This window comes from Strix uralensis, chromosome 7 (genome assembly GCF_047716275.1).
Source record: "Strix uralensis isolate ZFMK-TIS-50842 chromosome 7, bStrUra1, whole genome shotgun sequence".
NCBI lineage: Eukaryota > Metazoa > Chordata > Aves > Strigiformes > Strigidae > Strix > Strix uralensis.
In genome coordinates, this window is record NC_133978.1 from 5,326,973 (window position 1) to 5,340,637 (window position 13,665).

The window sequence follows — 13,665 nt, forward strand, 5'->3', positions numbered from 1 at the left end:
TGGGAGGGAGGGGAGAGCCGGACCTGGAGGCTTTGGCCGTGCCACGAAAGGCACAGCTGTGGTTAAACGGGGGATTGGAAGGGAGCGAGGTGGATGCTGAGTGATGGGAAACAACCTTCTGCAGCAGCAGATCTGTCTTGCAGCTCCTTTCCAGGGAAATGACAAATGTTGTGTGCGTTTCGTTCATGCTGAGATATATTGAGAAGACAGTGGGTTTTTTATTTTTGGCTGGGATTAATATAGCGTACTTGCAGGGTTTCCTCGCTCCCATTTGAGGCTGGATCAGGGGTTTCTGCATACTGTGAGACAACGAGGGGAATGGTGTGGGTGGCCATACGCCCATCCTTAATCTCCTTGGCTATCACTAATTCAGCAGCCTTCTCTGGTATTGTGTCAGGCTAGTGTCAGGTATCCCAGGCTCCACATACCAACTGTTTTCTTTTGTCTGGCTGACAGAGAGAGCACCTGGGACTGTTGTGAGGGCATTCCCAGTGCTGGACATTTGTCTTTTTAGCCTGTGCTGGCTGTGAGACTCAAGTATTGTCTTAATCCTCTCTGGGTGTCTAATTGCAGAGGAGGAGTCAAGTTGAGGATAAGATGCTCGGTGGAGGCAGCACAGCCCTCCATGGCACCCTGTGTCCTTGGTTGCACATAAGGACTAGCACAAAGGCCAAATTTGGCTCAAGTAGAGGAAAATAAAGGCAGCTGCATGGGATCAACACATTTGGCAAGAGCATAAAAGCAGGGCAAGTGCCTACAGTACTTACCCTAATACTCTCCCTGTCTCTAAATACATCCAGCTAAGAAAATTCCTGAGCTGAATGTGGCTTCTTGTTATTTGATAGATTTTTTTTTTTCTTTCATTAACCTTCCCAGTCTCTCCTTGAATACACGTGGACTTTTATCATCCTCAGCATCCTCTGGCAAGAGGCCTCACAGTTAAACGACTGCTTGTTATATGTAGAATTACTTGTGAGCTTGGCCTGTCTGCACCTTCCTCTGATTAACCTGGACTGATGTCCCTTAAGCTCTTGTATTTTAAGAGAGAGGCCATGCCCACCCCAGGGACACGGTGCCCTGCGAATGACGGTGGTTGTTCAGAGAGGAGCACCTGGATTCGACCCTGGTTTCAGCTGTGCTCTTGCATATTTTAATTACCAAAACCCTTTGAAATTCTTCAGCTGCCTGTAGCATTCTCAACTTTATTGGCTGTTGGAAGGAAAGCACTGTTTCGAGCCCTGAGCTGGGGCAGGTGAGAGGAGAAGAGGACCATTACAGCCATTACATTTTAAAGCACATTGAGATAATGTGCAGGGTTTGCAGAGCCCACTGCAGTCTGTGCCCAGCTTTGAGCAGCGAGTCGTCCTGGCCTGGCAGCGAGTCTGCTCTGTAAAACCTCTCAAGCACTGGGTCCAGTCATGCATGGAGACTGGCAGGGGAAGAGGCTCGTGTCCTCTCACTTCCCTCTCTGCATTACCCCCAGCACCATTTGGCATTGGCTGTACCAGCTGCTTGTGCTCACACTGCCTGTTATTTTTCTCAGGTAACACCAACAGCATCTTTGCACTGGACTACATCAGCGGAGCCTTAACCCTGAATGGGCCACTGGACCGGGAAAACCCCCTCTATAGCGCTGGATTTATCCTCACAGTGAAGGTGAGACCTCCTCCATCCGGGAAGCACATTGGCAGAGCAGGATGGGGAGGGCATCCTGCTCGGGCACAACTCCTTCAAGGTGGAGGTGCAAACCTGGGACATATTGCTTCTGTGGGCATCCAGAGCCATGATGTTTAACACAGCCCCCTTGTACAGTGGCCCAAAATGTGGTTGCCTCTGTATGGCTGTATAAGGCCATTTTTGGCACCCTGCCTGGTCTCTAACTAGATCTGCCTGCGGTCGTATCTGCTGGCAGCATGCAGATGCCCTGGGATTGCAAATAGCACAAGACACCTACGTTCAGGCACCAGAATTGTGTCCACTTGTGTCTATTTCCCACCTTTCCCCCCAAAAAAACCCTGGAAGAACAGGAACATATTGTCATGTCAGCGGACAGTGGTGTAACTGAGCATTGTCTGCATCTGCCCAGCACAGGCATGGGGAGGGAGTGACGCTGAAAGTTGCCTCATCAAGAAAATGCACTGGAGCATGGTTTTCCAACCCCAGCAGCCCCACCTGAGAGTGGCTCCCCGGCTCTGCTCGCAGGCCTGTAATTAAAATCAATACCAAGCTGGGCAGCTGGTTGGAAACACATTTAGAAGTATAGATTCTGCTGGGCCGGAGTGGGGAAAAATCAGCATTGTAGGAAGGGTCATTGATTGAGAGGACAGCAGCCAGCACATCACCTTCTCATTTTGGCAAGTGTAATGCTTTGTCGGGGGGAAAAGGGGACAAGAAATTACCCCTCTTGTTCCCAGGCACAGGTCGTACTGTGGGTCTTTATGCATGGGGAAGAGATCTGCATCCATCCCTAGTATCTCTTCGTTTGGGCTTTTATAGTTTAAATTCAGTAGAAATCAAGAGAGGGAGGATTGTCTGTTTTTAATAGGGACAAAAATATCTGTTTAATCTTGGAAAGGTTTGTGAACCTGAAAACTTGCCCGTTTTCCTGCCTGCATGATAATGGAGTTCCAACTATATTCTGTTGATCCGATAGATTTTTATTTCCTCTCTCCACAAACTTTCCATCCTCCCGCAAATGCCAACTCTCTGCGTCCCGCATCCCCGGGACCCAAAATGTTCTCTTCTGCTCTTGTCCTGGAGCACGCAGTGAAAATACAGCTGGATTGCTCCTTGTTCGGATCAGCCTGTTCTGCTGTTGTGTGCAGAAGTGGTGAATAGCAATGAGCCGTGTGGGTCGTGTTAGCGTTGCTTTTCTGTGCCCACAGCAAAGTAAGATTTCCAAAGGACAAGAGGAGGGACTCTACTTGAAAAGGCTGTTTCACAAGTCTTGCTTCTTTGGCAATAAAATCTGCACTCTTTCCTTTGGGGAAAGCAAAATTAAAGTCCTTCTTGAGACAGAGGTGTGATATGGAGTCATGACTCAGTGCTGTATTTAGACACATGTTGCCAAACCTATTTTAAGGTTTAAATCTTGTTTTCCTCTGTTGCCCTAGTTTTCTGTCCTTTCAGTAGTACTATGATGGTTAGCTCCCTGCTCCTGGTCCCACTTCAGAAGATGGCAGAGGAGAAAATAGGAGTGCTTTTTGCTCCATTGTGGCGTTCCTTATCTTGAGGACTGTCCCCCACATCTTGAAAGGCAACTTTTTGATTTAAATGCTTGTGGCAGAAAAATTGCCTACCCATTCCCTAGCATGACTCCAAGTCCTGACAACCTGTTGCATGATAGGGGCAAGTGAAAACTTGGCCACAGGCATCCCAAGAGAAGTGTTAAACCCCTGAGAAGGTTTGCAAGAATGCTATGGGTCTGAGGCATGGGTGATGGAAGAGCTGGCTTGACATTGTGTCAGCAGTGCGGAAAGGTGCTCAAGATTAAGGGGCAATGACAGAACCAACTGAGCATCCTTCATTGGCAAAGTGGAGGAAGCAAAACCTGCAAGAGTCTCTAATCATGGCATGCACGCTTTCTTTTACATTTATTCTTTGAAAAATAAAGACTGCCCTGTTGGTTTCTATCCTTGCAGGGGACAGAGCTGAACGATGACCGCACACCCTCCAATGCCACCGTCACCACCACCTTCAACATCCTAGTCATAGACGTTAATGACAACGCACCCGAGTTCAACAGCTCAGAGTACAGTGTGTCCATCCCAGAGCTGGCCCAGGTGGGCTTTGCCCTTCCCCTCTTCATCCAGGTGCAGGACAAAGATGAGGTGAGGTATTCCCTGCCACGGGCGCTTCTGTCCATTCTTTGTAAGGTAGCACTGGTGTGGTTTTGGGGGTGCAGGGAAGGATAGGTCACTGCTGAACACGATGATGTGAATGGTTATGTCGTGACCACTTTTCAGCTCTCGCTGCTGCTGTTGCTCTACTGTTGCTCTTCTTGCTCGGAACCCCGAATGCAGATGCCTTCCCCAGAGCGCAGGCACGGCATGTGCTTTAATGCAGTTAGGATTGCACGGCCACTGAGAGCCAGAAAATAGGATTGTGTGGGATGCTGATTCTTGCCCGCTTCCAAGGGCTCTTGTTGGGCAGTCCTTTGCCAGTCTGTTTTAGAAAGGGAGGAGGTTTTCTGCTGGACTCCCAGGGGACCTGCCAGGGAGGGGAAAGAAAGGACCTCTGGGCTCTCTGCCCCAGCGGGGATGGGTAGTGCCACTGTCAGGGTGGAGGTAAGAGATACCCGCCAGCATGGGGCTGAAGGAAGTATGGGGGGGACTGGGATACCAGTTCATCACAGCAAACAAGCTGGGAGCGTTGGAGGCTTGTTCCTCCCTCGTGTTAATGGAGCTTCTATTTGTTACGCACCGATCCATGCCACGTAGGGATTGCAGCATGTTTTCCAGCCTCAGGCTTGCAGCCTTCAATTACTCTGATTATTTGACTTGTGCAGTTCACGTCTGGCTGCTTCTGTGTGCTGGTACCCCCAACCCCACAAGCTGCATGGTGTCTGCTTCAAACAAGTGCTGACACCTCATGGTGAACTTTCTGAAATCCTTCGGAAAGGCTCTGGCTACAGGGTCCTGCCATCCCTATTCCTCTTCAGGCTGAGCAAGAGATGAGGGGAGAGGATTTGTCAGCATAAATGGCATTGTCAGGATGTTTTCCTGATGCTTCAGGTAAACGATGTGATAGCACTGAGGAATACAGAACGGAACATCTCCCCACACCCCCCAAAATCCCAGTGGATCAATTAAAATGCGCATTTTCTAAGATGCTTTTGCTGGCTGAAATGATGAATTTGATTTTCCCCAGCCCTGGGTGGAGTTCACCACATCTCGTAAAGCCACCCAGAAATCCCATTTTTTTTCATGTGAAGTGATTATGACACAGAACTAATAATCTCCTTGTGACATGATGTCACCATCCAAGAGTTATGAGTTCAGCCTGAAGAGGTGCAGATGAGCTATTAAGCAGATAAAGAGACTGTTTTTTCTTGAAAATGTCAATTGCTAATAAAGAAGATATGGGTATGACAGATGCTTAGGATAGTTTCTGAATAGAGCCACTGTCGTGCTTCTGAGAGATGTCAGCAGATCTGTTCTTGAAGGGCATTGTAACACTTCTGTTTGTGCCAGAAGGATGAAGGATCTGTCATTATTTCTGGTTAAAAGCTCATTTTACTGGAGTGACTCCCATTCAAGAATTCACTTTTCAGCCTTGCTAATTTTAAAATGGGAGAATAAAAAATAGCCTTGCCTTCCCGATCGCGCCAGCAAAAAATAGACTCATTCTATTGATGTATTTCTTTAACTTCCTGAGATTTCCCCAAAAGAATTGGCTGAGATTTTTAAAACTGCTGAGAGAAGACCTCTTGCGCTAAGGGAGGCTGAAGGAGTTTTACTGTACGTGTCTTTGGAGACCGTCATATTAGCACGGATTGCTTTGACTGTAGCATTATTTTCACTGATAAGAAGCACAGGAGAACTGATGTCTTGGTATATCTGGAGGGAGGAAAGTTATAAGCAGTTGGGGTTTTTTTCCTGCATTATCTTGCGGTGGATCTTTCTTATTTCCTTTCATGGGTGCTTGCAACTGGATTAACCATCAAGGTAGCACTTTGGGGGAAAAAAATGGGGAGAGGATACTGAGGTCATGAAAAAGATGTCTATGAGATAGAAGTGGAACTGCATCTGCAGCCAGGCTTGTTCTAGCACTGCTTCCCGGGCAGTGTATTTATAGAAGTCCCAAGACGCCCAAACTTTTAGCAAAAAACTTACAGAAAGGGAAGACAGTTGCCTGACGGTGATATTTTGGATGCTCAAGTACCTCATGAGAGTTGCAAGGCTTTTACAGACCGTAGCCGAGGTGGTGCCAGGCTCTCTTGGCTCTCTGTGGGTGCAGGGGTAGAAGGATGGGACAGCTAGGATTGAGGTCTTCAGGCAGGGATGTGACTGAGGACATGGCTGACAGAAGCTATTTCGGCAATACGGCCTTCATGCTGGAGACGACACAATTCATTTATGTAAGGGGCAAAGAAAAACAAGAAGAGAATTACACACGTCTCTGGGGAAAGCAGCTAAATAAATAAATGAGAGCAGATGGATAGAGACACATAAAATCAAAGGTAGACTCTTTGGGAAGATCATTTTGCTCAAGTTTTGTCTCTTGTCTCCCAGCCTATGTTGTTAAGTCCTGGGAGAGCCCCTTGGCAGGTTGGTTTCTTTCTTAAGCCAAGCCCTCCAGCCTTGTTCTGGCCCCTCCAGCAAGTTTTGATGCTGTTCCTTCAGCCTTCACACTTGTTGAGGTCCTACCTGGATGGAGAAGCCCACACCTGAACCTTGCCCCAAGCAGGGATTGGGTGGCTTTACGGAACCTGCCTGCTGTCGCACCCCGGTTGTGTCTTTGTAGAGCTGGGGAAAGGGGTGTTGCATGGGTCTGGCCCTTAAAACACACTGCGTGGGCTGCCAAGGCTGTTAAACAAGAAGGTGTTTTGTAACCAGGCCCACGTGGCCTTTTTAAATGGTGGGGTTTTGGTCTTTCTTCTGGTGTGTTTTGCACAAACTTAAATGATTGCTTTTTGAAGGAGTTAGATTAAACGATTCAGCAAAGCACTTAAAAATGTATTTACGTTGCACACAAGACTGCGCTTGAAAGCATGTGCTTGAATTTACCACTGTGTTTAAGTGCCTTTCTGGAGCTTGTCTGGCATTAATATCTCACACAAGGTACCTAAGCAGGGTGCCTCCAAGGAGAAACCTGTTTCTCTGAGTCTGTCCCTTGCAAACTCCCAGCAGCCATCCCTCAAACATGGTCTTGCTCCAAAAGGAGCTGGCTTGGGGTGGGAGGTGGGACGAGGAGCATCTCAAGAGGATACACCTGGGTTGAGCTGAGATGACCCCAGATGTGTATTCAGGGTGCAGCCAAGAGGTGTTCAACTGAGTGTGCTGGTTTTTCTGTTCGCATTCTCTACAGCTTATCAAAAACTCTTGAACACAGGAGAAATCAGTGCACAGGGTTTTGAACCAGGCTTTCTATGAACCAAGAAAAAAGTATAACCTCTGTGCAGCTGAGTTTCTCTCTCTGCCAGATAGACAGCAAACCACTTGAATACCTTTCCAAAGCCGTTTGAGAACTGTTTATGAAATTCTGTGAAAGCTTCCCAGTATTTAGACTGATCTTATACTCAACTGGACACCGCAGCATGCCGGTATGCATATACACTCCCAGGCTAGTGTTAGATTCTCCTCTCATTCATGTTGCAATAGAGCAGCAGGGACGAATAAATCCTGTGTTTGAGACGGAAGATTAAAGCCTTGAATTAATCCACTTTTGCAGCAAGGTTTGTTTCCAGGTTGAGAGCAAGATCCCTCAGCTATGGAATAAGTTTGCTTTAATTCAGGGGCCCGGTGAGCTCAGGGTCATCTGCCCAAGGCTGGCTGAGGGGGAGGACATGGATATCCTTTCTGAATATGCTGGCATTTTACAGCCTGGTGGCTTGATGCGGTATTTTAGGGAGAAGGCAAGGGTTTGGCCATGCAGAAAAAGGAGCAGGGCATCCTTCAGGGCATCCCCCATTTGAGCTTTCCTATTGCTGCAAGATCCACGGAGGTATCCACAGAGAAACGGCAGTGTATTTTCCCAGGGCACACCAGAGAAATCAGCTCTTCTACCGTGGTTTTCACTTGATTTTCCTTGACACAGTTGACTGAAGAGGAAGAAAAAGGCAGAGGCTGTATAAAGCACAAGTATGATGGTCTGACATTTTAAAATAATTTTGAAACAATTCTCCAAAATAAGCATATTGAGGAAGATAAATGGGGAATTTAAAAAAAGAAAATCTAGGCCATGGGAATACACAGTATTTGTTGCATAAAGCTACATTAGAGACTCGCACAGGGATATCGTATGTGCCCATGCGTGTGCAGGTGCAATATATGAATCATCCATAGCATATATATGCATATGACAGACACACACACTATAAATATGATCTACACGGCAAGGAACTGTGAGGGGAATTGACGGCGCTCGAGTATTCTCTCCCAAAAGTGCCAGCTGCCAGTCGGGCTGAATTAGATTTCACAGGGGTTTTTGCAATACATGGAATTCACCAGCAAATTACCCTTAAAGAGGGAAAATCAATCATTTGGAGCAGAGATAAGCTGAAGGCAAGGCAGCCTCGGATTGATCCCGTCTGTGCAGGCGTGTGTGGAATTCAGCAGATAACCTGGGGAGAGCAGGGAAGGAGAAAACTCCTTCAGGAAAGGGGATGTGGGCAAGAACTGACACCTAGGACGGACGGAAAGACGGGAGAAAAGAGCTGCCAGTGTGGGGAGGAGGATCAGAAAGGCTGGGGAGCATTTTTCTCCAGGTATCCTGCATCACCCATGACTCCAGTGAGATCCTTAGGGAAGCAGGGACCAAGCACCCGTGTCCAGTGAGCCCTCAGAAGGGTTATTGATGCTGTCGTGCTCAGGTGCTGGGTGGACAATAGGTGCTAGGTGAGCAATGGGTGCTGGGAGCTTGAGCAGGCTGGCTGGGCAGTGGGAGAGAGGCAGGCAACTCTGGAGAAGCTATTCAGAGCACTTGAGTTAAATGCCTTGAAGTAGGTGGAGAGAATAACCCTCTTTATACCTTGTATTTTCAAAGGAAGGATTACGCATTATTTGTCTCTGACTAGCTAGAACCAGGCATAAGGTATCCAAGCCATACAAAGAGGCACTAATTGCTTTTTTTAAAAAAATCTCTTTTTTTTCCCTCTTCCTTCTCCACCACTCCCAAACTCTTAGCACTTTCCTTTCTTTGCAAACTTGCCAGAATGCGGGATATTAAAGACACCTCATATTTTTGTAGATAATAGCCTGTGCCTAGAAAGGGGCTGGGAGGAAAGCTGGAGTTACGCTGGATTTTGTGCTTCAGAAAGGTAGGGCTCTCCATTTTGTAAAAACAAGCTGCAGCTGAGCTAGGGTAGAGGGAACCAAAGGCAGTCCTGTACCCAGTCAGCATGAAGAGAAGAAAACTGAGGATCCCAGGCTGCTTTTCCAAAATCTAGCTCACTTTCTGCTGAAAATGATGGCAGGCCACCAACCTACCTGTGCACCTCAGTGTTTTCAGGGAGTGGTGTGGTTGAGGAAGGGTTGTTTTCTTGTCTAGGGGTTTGGGTTTTGGTTTTTTTTTTTTTTTTTTCCTTTGAGTTTTTCTGTAGCCATTGTTAAGTGATGCTTAATACTTGCTTAGACTGGTGGAAGGTTGAATAATTTCTGAAACATTTCCATGTGCACTCCCATGAGGAAGGGGCTGGGTGGGAACAGGAGTGATGGATGAAGCCAGTGGGCGATGTTGGGTGAAAAAGCAGGGATAAAGCTTATGATCCATCTTCAGTCAAAGCTGGAACAGCTGATGTGGCTGCTCCTGGCCTCCTGATGTGAGAAGGTGTTCCCTGATCTGTGGTGAACCATGCTCCATGAGCTCGTCTTGTGGGTTGGGAGAGCAAACTTTTGGCCGTGACTCATAGCAGGTGCATAAGCAGGTCCCACGTGGTGCTTGGGACCTCTGGAGGGGACACACATACCCACCTCCTGGCATCTCACAGCCTCACGCCAGAGCTTCTGCCCTTGCCTGCGGGTCCATGCTGTGCTATCTGTGCCCAGGGACAGTTTCCCCACTGCTCCAGCCCCCTGGAATTTAAGAAGGATATTGGGCATGTGGGGCTGGCAAACAGGTCCATCACAAATTGTTCAAATATGAAGCATTTGGGGTAGATCAGTCAGCCGTCGCTTTTTTGGAAGTCAGGTATCGGCACAAGGTTGATGCTGGCGTTGTGGCAGCAGGGGCACGATGCAGCCCCTTTTACACGCTCTGAGTAATACACATGCAAAGAACAAAGTAATAATTATGCCCAACTGCAGCTACGATTGTCTTTTAGCTGAATTGACATGAAATTTCCATCAGTTGCGGCGCCGGCTACGGCTGGGAGGAGGTTTGATTGCCGGGAAGGAGGCAGCGGGCAGCAGCCTCGAGCCACAGCGAGCGCTGGCCCCGCGCACTGGCACAGGATGAGATGAGCTGGGAAACATGCAGCCGTGTCCCAGCTTTGTGCAATAGCGAACGTCCCTCCGAAGCCTGTTTATGGCTCAATTTGTTTTGGATGGAGGGTGCATGCAGACGGGTTTATTATTGTAGGGTTGCTAAGCTTTGGCAGGCTGCTCATTAATTTATGCCTCTAAAGGAAGGCAAAGGAGCCAATTCATTTTCAGTGAAGGGGAAAAAAACTCAAACAGTACAGGAGCTGGTGGGTAGGAGGTTGAAGGGGGGAAAGGAGCTGGTAAAGCAGGTTGTGCACTGATCACACACCCGTGCATCCCGTGCTCATCCCCAGCACTGCAAAGAGATGATGCTCGGCCGTGGGCCCACCACTGCACACAAGGACCTTTGAGAGCCTGGGGAGACAATGCTTGTTTTTCTTCTTCGTGAACACGTTTCAGATCTGTTGTTTGCTCTGGGTGGCAGGAGCAGGTAGGGAAGGGGTGAGGAAAAATGTAAGCAGCTTCCTGTGGCTTCCTCCGGAGCTGGGGTACTAGCTGTGAGCCGGGCTGAGCCAGCCCCTTCTGCTGGGCAGCTGATAACAATTTGAATATTCAGATTTGCTTTCAGCCATCCGCAGGGGGCTCGCAGGCTCCGGGAACTAGGAGCAAGGAAAGCAGCATGGGGGCAGAAACAAAAAAATAAATAGCTGAATAAATATATAAATGGCAACTCACAGCAGCCCTCCCGAGAGGCAGATGTATTCCCCTTCTCCAGACCTCAAATAGGGAGACTGAGGCACTCGAGGGGCTGCTAATTAGGGATGGTGGGTATCTGGAGGCTGATCTCCTTCCCCAGCTGGAGGGGAATTAATCCACCCGGCTCTCTTCTGACAAATACTTGGGTTTCTTTTGATGTTTTAACTTTTATCTCATGCCTTCAACAAACTCACTCCTCTCCGGTTTCCAAGAAAATCCCTCGCATCTTGCCGCCACGAAAGGTGCTTTCGTGTACTGCAGGGAGGGCACCGGGCCCTGGGAGAGACACCAAGGGCTCAGCAGCAGAGCTGGGCAGAAATTCCTCAATGAAATGGCTTTTTGGTGCTGGTGGAAAATGGTTGTTTGTTATAAATTGGCATCTTAAGTACAGGGTGCGAAATAACAGCTTAGGGAGCGATGCTTCCTCCTGTCATTCTCTGTATCCTCTGCTCCCTCCCTCCTAGGCTCTGTACCAGCATCAGGGAACATCCCTCACTCGTGCCAGTGTTGGCACATCCCAGTTTGCCAGCAAAACAGCTTTTGGAAGGAGCTAAGTCTGCCCCGAGATGGGTCCCTTTTGTTCCCTCTCCACCGTCCACCAACTGAGCACTGCTGGGCTCCTGGGGTGGTGGGTGCCCTCAGGGCTTGCTTGTGTGGCTCCTGAGGTGCCCTCAGGGCTTGCTTCTGCTGCATGACTCCGCTGGAGATCATGGGCTGCTGGGGGGTGCGGGGAGAAGGGCAAGCAGAGATTCTGCTCGTGTCGCCAGCTCCCTGCAGTCACGCTTAGCCAGCTTTTGCTATTAGTGTCCCTTCGTGCATTTAATTGGTCCCTTTTTCTGATAGGAGGGAGGTCATTCGGGGAAAATTGGAAATTCGGCTCTGGCAGCTTCTGAACTTGATTTTCACGTGCTCTGCTGAGCCATGCTTTGGGAAAGGGTGCTGTGCCTGGATCAAGGGTCCTTAAAGTCTTGCCGCTGGTATGTCAGTGGTCCTGCTGCTTTGCCAGCCTGGTCTTGGGAGAGGAGGAGTTTCCCCCTTCCCAGTTTGAGCTGTCTTACTGGAAAGAGTCCTCTGCATGGGATAGGCACCCGTGCTGTGCCCCGCAGCACAAGGCAATGAATTCCCAGTGTGTGATAACCTGCGCAGTGAGTGGATCTTGAAACAGTAAAAGGGATTTTCCCTCCAGCTGTGTGCTCTGCAGGTTCATCCCAGGGATGCATTCCTTTCATATGCACGTGGATTTTGTATAAAATGGGTGCACATGAAAAGAAGATTTACAGAAACCACATGCACTGTACACCCAGTAAGTATAATAAAATGCAACAAAGGATGCTTATGGTCGGTGCCAAACCCTGTGACTCAGTTAACCAAACCCAAGCAGAGAAACACTCCCACGTGTCTCCGATAATTGCATTTTTACATGTCTGAAGGCAAAGTGCTGTGCCCAAGATGCTGGCACTGGCATGTTTGCACCCAATGCACAGGCTTTGCAGTCGAGTCGGTGCTTTTGTCCTGCGTTCCCGGCCAGGCTGGCCCCGGGCGCCTGCAGCCTTACACAGCCGCTGTGCTGGGTCCTTCCTCCTTTGTCACTGTCAACCTTCCTTTCTCCCTTCCCAGGGACCCAACAGCGTTTTTGAGGTTTACCTGGTGGGCAACAACTCCAACCACTTCATCATCTCGCCGACCTCCATCCAGGGGAAGGCAGACATCCGCGTCCGTGTGGCAGTGCCGCTGGACTTTGAGACCATTCCTCGCTACGAATTTTCGGTAAGGCTGCACCCCTGTGCTCTATGGGACATCCATATTTTTAAGAGTGACCTAAGAGTGACCTTTAACCAGGCTTCTCTCTTCCTCTCTCTAATCCATACTCCAGAGTATTACAAAATGGCCAAAAAATTGAAATAATAATACAGGAAAAGAAGAAGTGGGGAAGAGATTTGCTCTGCGCCTTCTCTCTCTTTCCAACATCCGAAGGCTCAGCTGCAAGAGCTTAAGCAGAGCATGTTCTCCCTTGCTCTGTCACAGGGCTGTAAAAGCTTTATAGAGCATAAAACTTTGTTTTAAGTGCACCTATCAGGCACCAAAGCTCTCCCCAGCCTCCTGCTCCAGCTTTGTCCTGCTCTCTGCCTGAGGGAGGCAAAGCAGGTTCATACCACACTAGCGGTGTTAGTCCTGGCAGAGGGGCTTTCATGCACTGGTGGAGAAAGATGAACAAAAGCCTTCCTACTCTTGCTCCAAGCTGCGGTGGGGTGGCAGGTCCTGGTTCCCCAGTTTGCCAGACAGAGACTGGGGCTGTTTGGGGCAGGTGGTGCAGGGTATTTGGCCCGCTCAGGGGCTGAGGTCACCCAGAGCTGAGCAGGGTGAGAGAGAAGGGGCTCTTTTCTCTTTTTTTGAGCATCTATGCTTTGGTGGTTAGCACTGAGCTGCCTCATCTGGTGAGGGAGCTCTCAGGAAAACATTGTTTTCTCCATTAAAGAAGAATAGATAGCTCTCCCAAGCTTCACAGTGTCTCCAATCCTCCCCTTCATTTCCCGTTTCTGCCCAGCTCTTTGCAAATGAGAGCATCCCGGACCACGTTGGCTTCGCGCGCGTGAAGATTAACCTCATCAACGAGAACGACAACCGCCCCATTTTCAGCAAGGCCCTGTACAATGTCAGCCTCTTTGAGAACACCACCGTGGGCACCACTGTCCTCCAGGTCCATGTGAGTAGGAGCACCCTGGCTCTCTTTGCCAAGTGGCACGCATGTGGTTCTGCAGTGCCCGTCACCGAGGGATGGGCTGGGGCACCTGGGAATGGAGCAGTGTGAGATGCTGGCAGTGGAGTG

General features: G+C 49.0%; 1 protein-coding gene across 1 annotated transcript in view; it reads left to right on the plus strand.

Moving 5' to 3' along the window:
* The window catches only part of CDH23 (cadherin related 23), a 215,113-nt gene that overhangs the window by 117,885 nt on the left and 83,563 nt on the right, over nt 1–13,665 (plus strand). The window contains exons 10-13 of the mRNA XM_074874229.1: nt 1,544–1,656; nt 3,642–3,830; nt 12,456–12,605; nt 13,384–13,542. Coding sequence (XP_074730330.1) covers nt 1,544–1,656; nt 3,642–3,830; nt 12,456–12,605; nt 13,384–13,542 — 611 coding nt within the window. The remainder of the gene's footprint in view (nt 1–1,543; nt 1,657–3,641; nt 3,831–12,455; nt 12,606–13,383; nt 13,543–13,665) is intronic.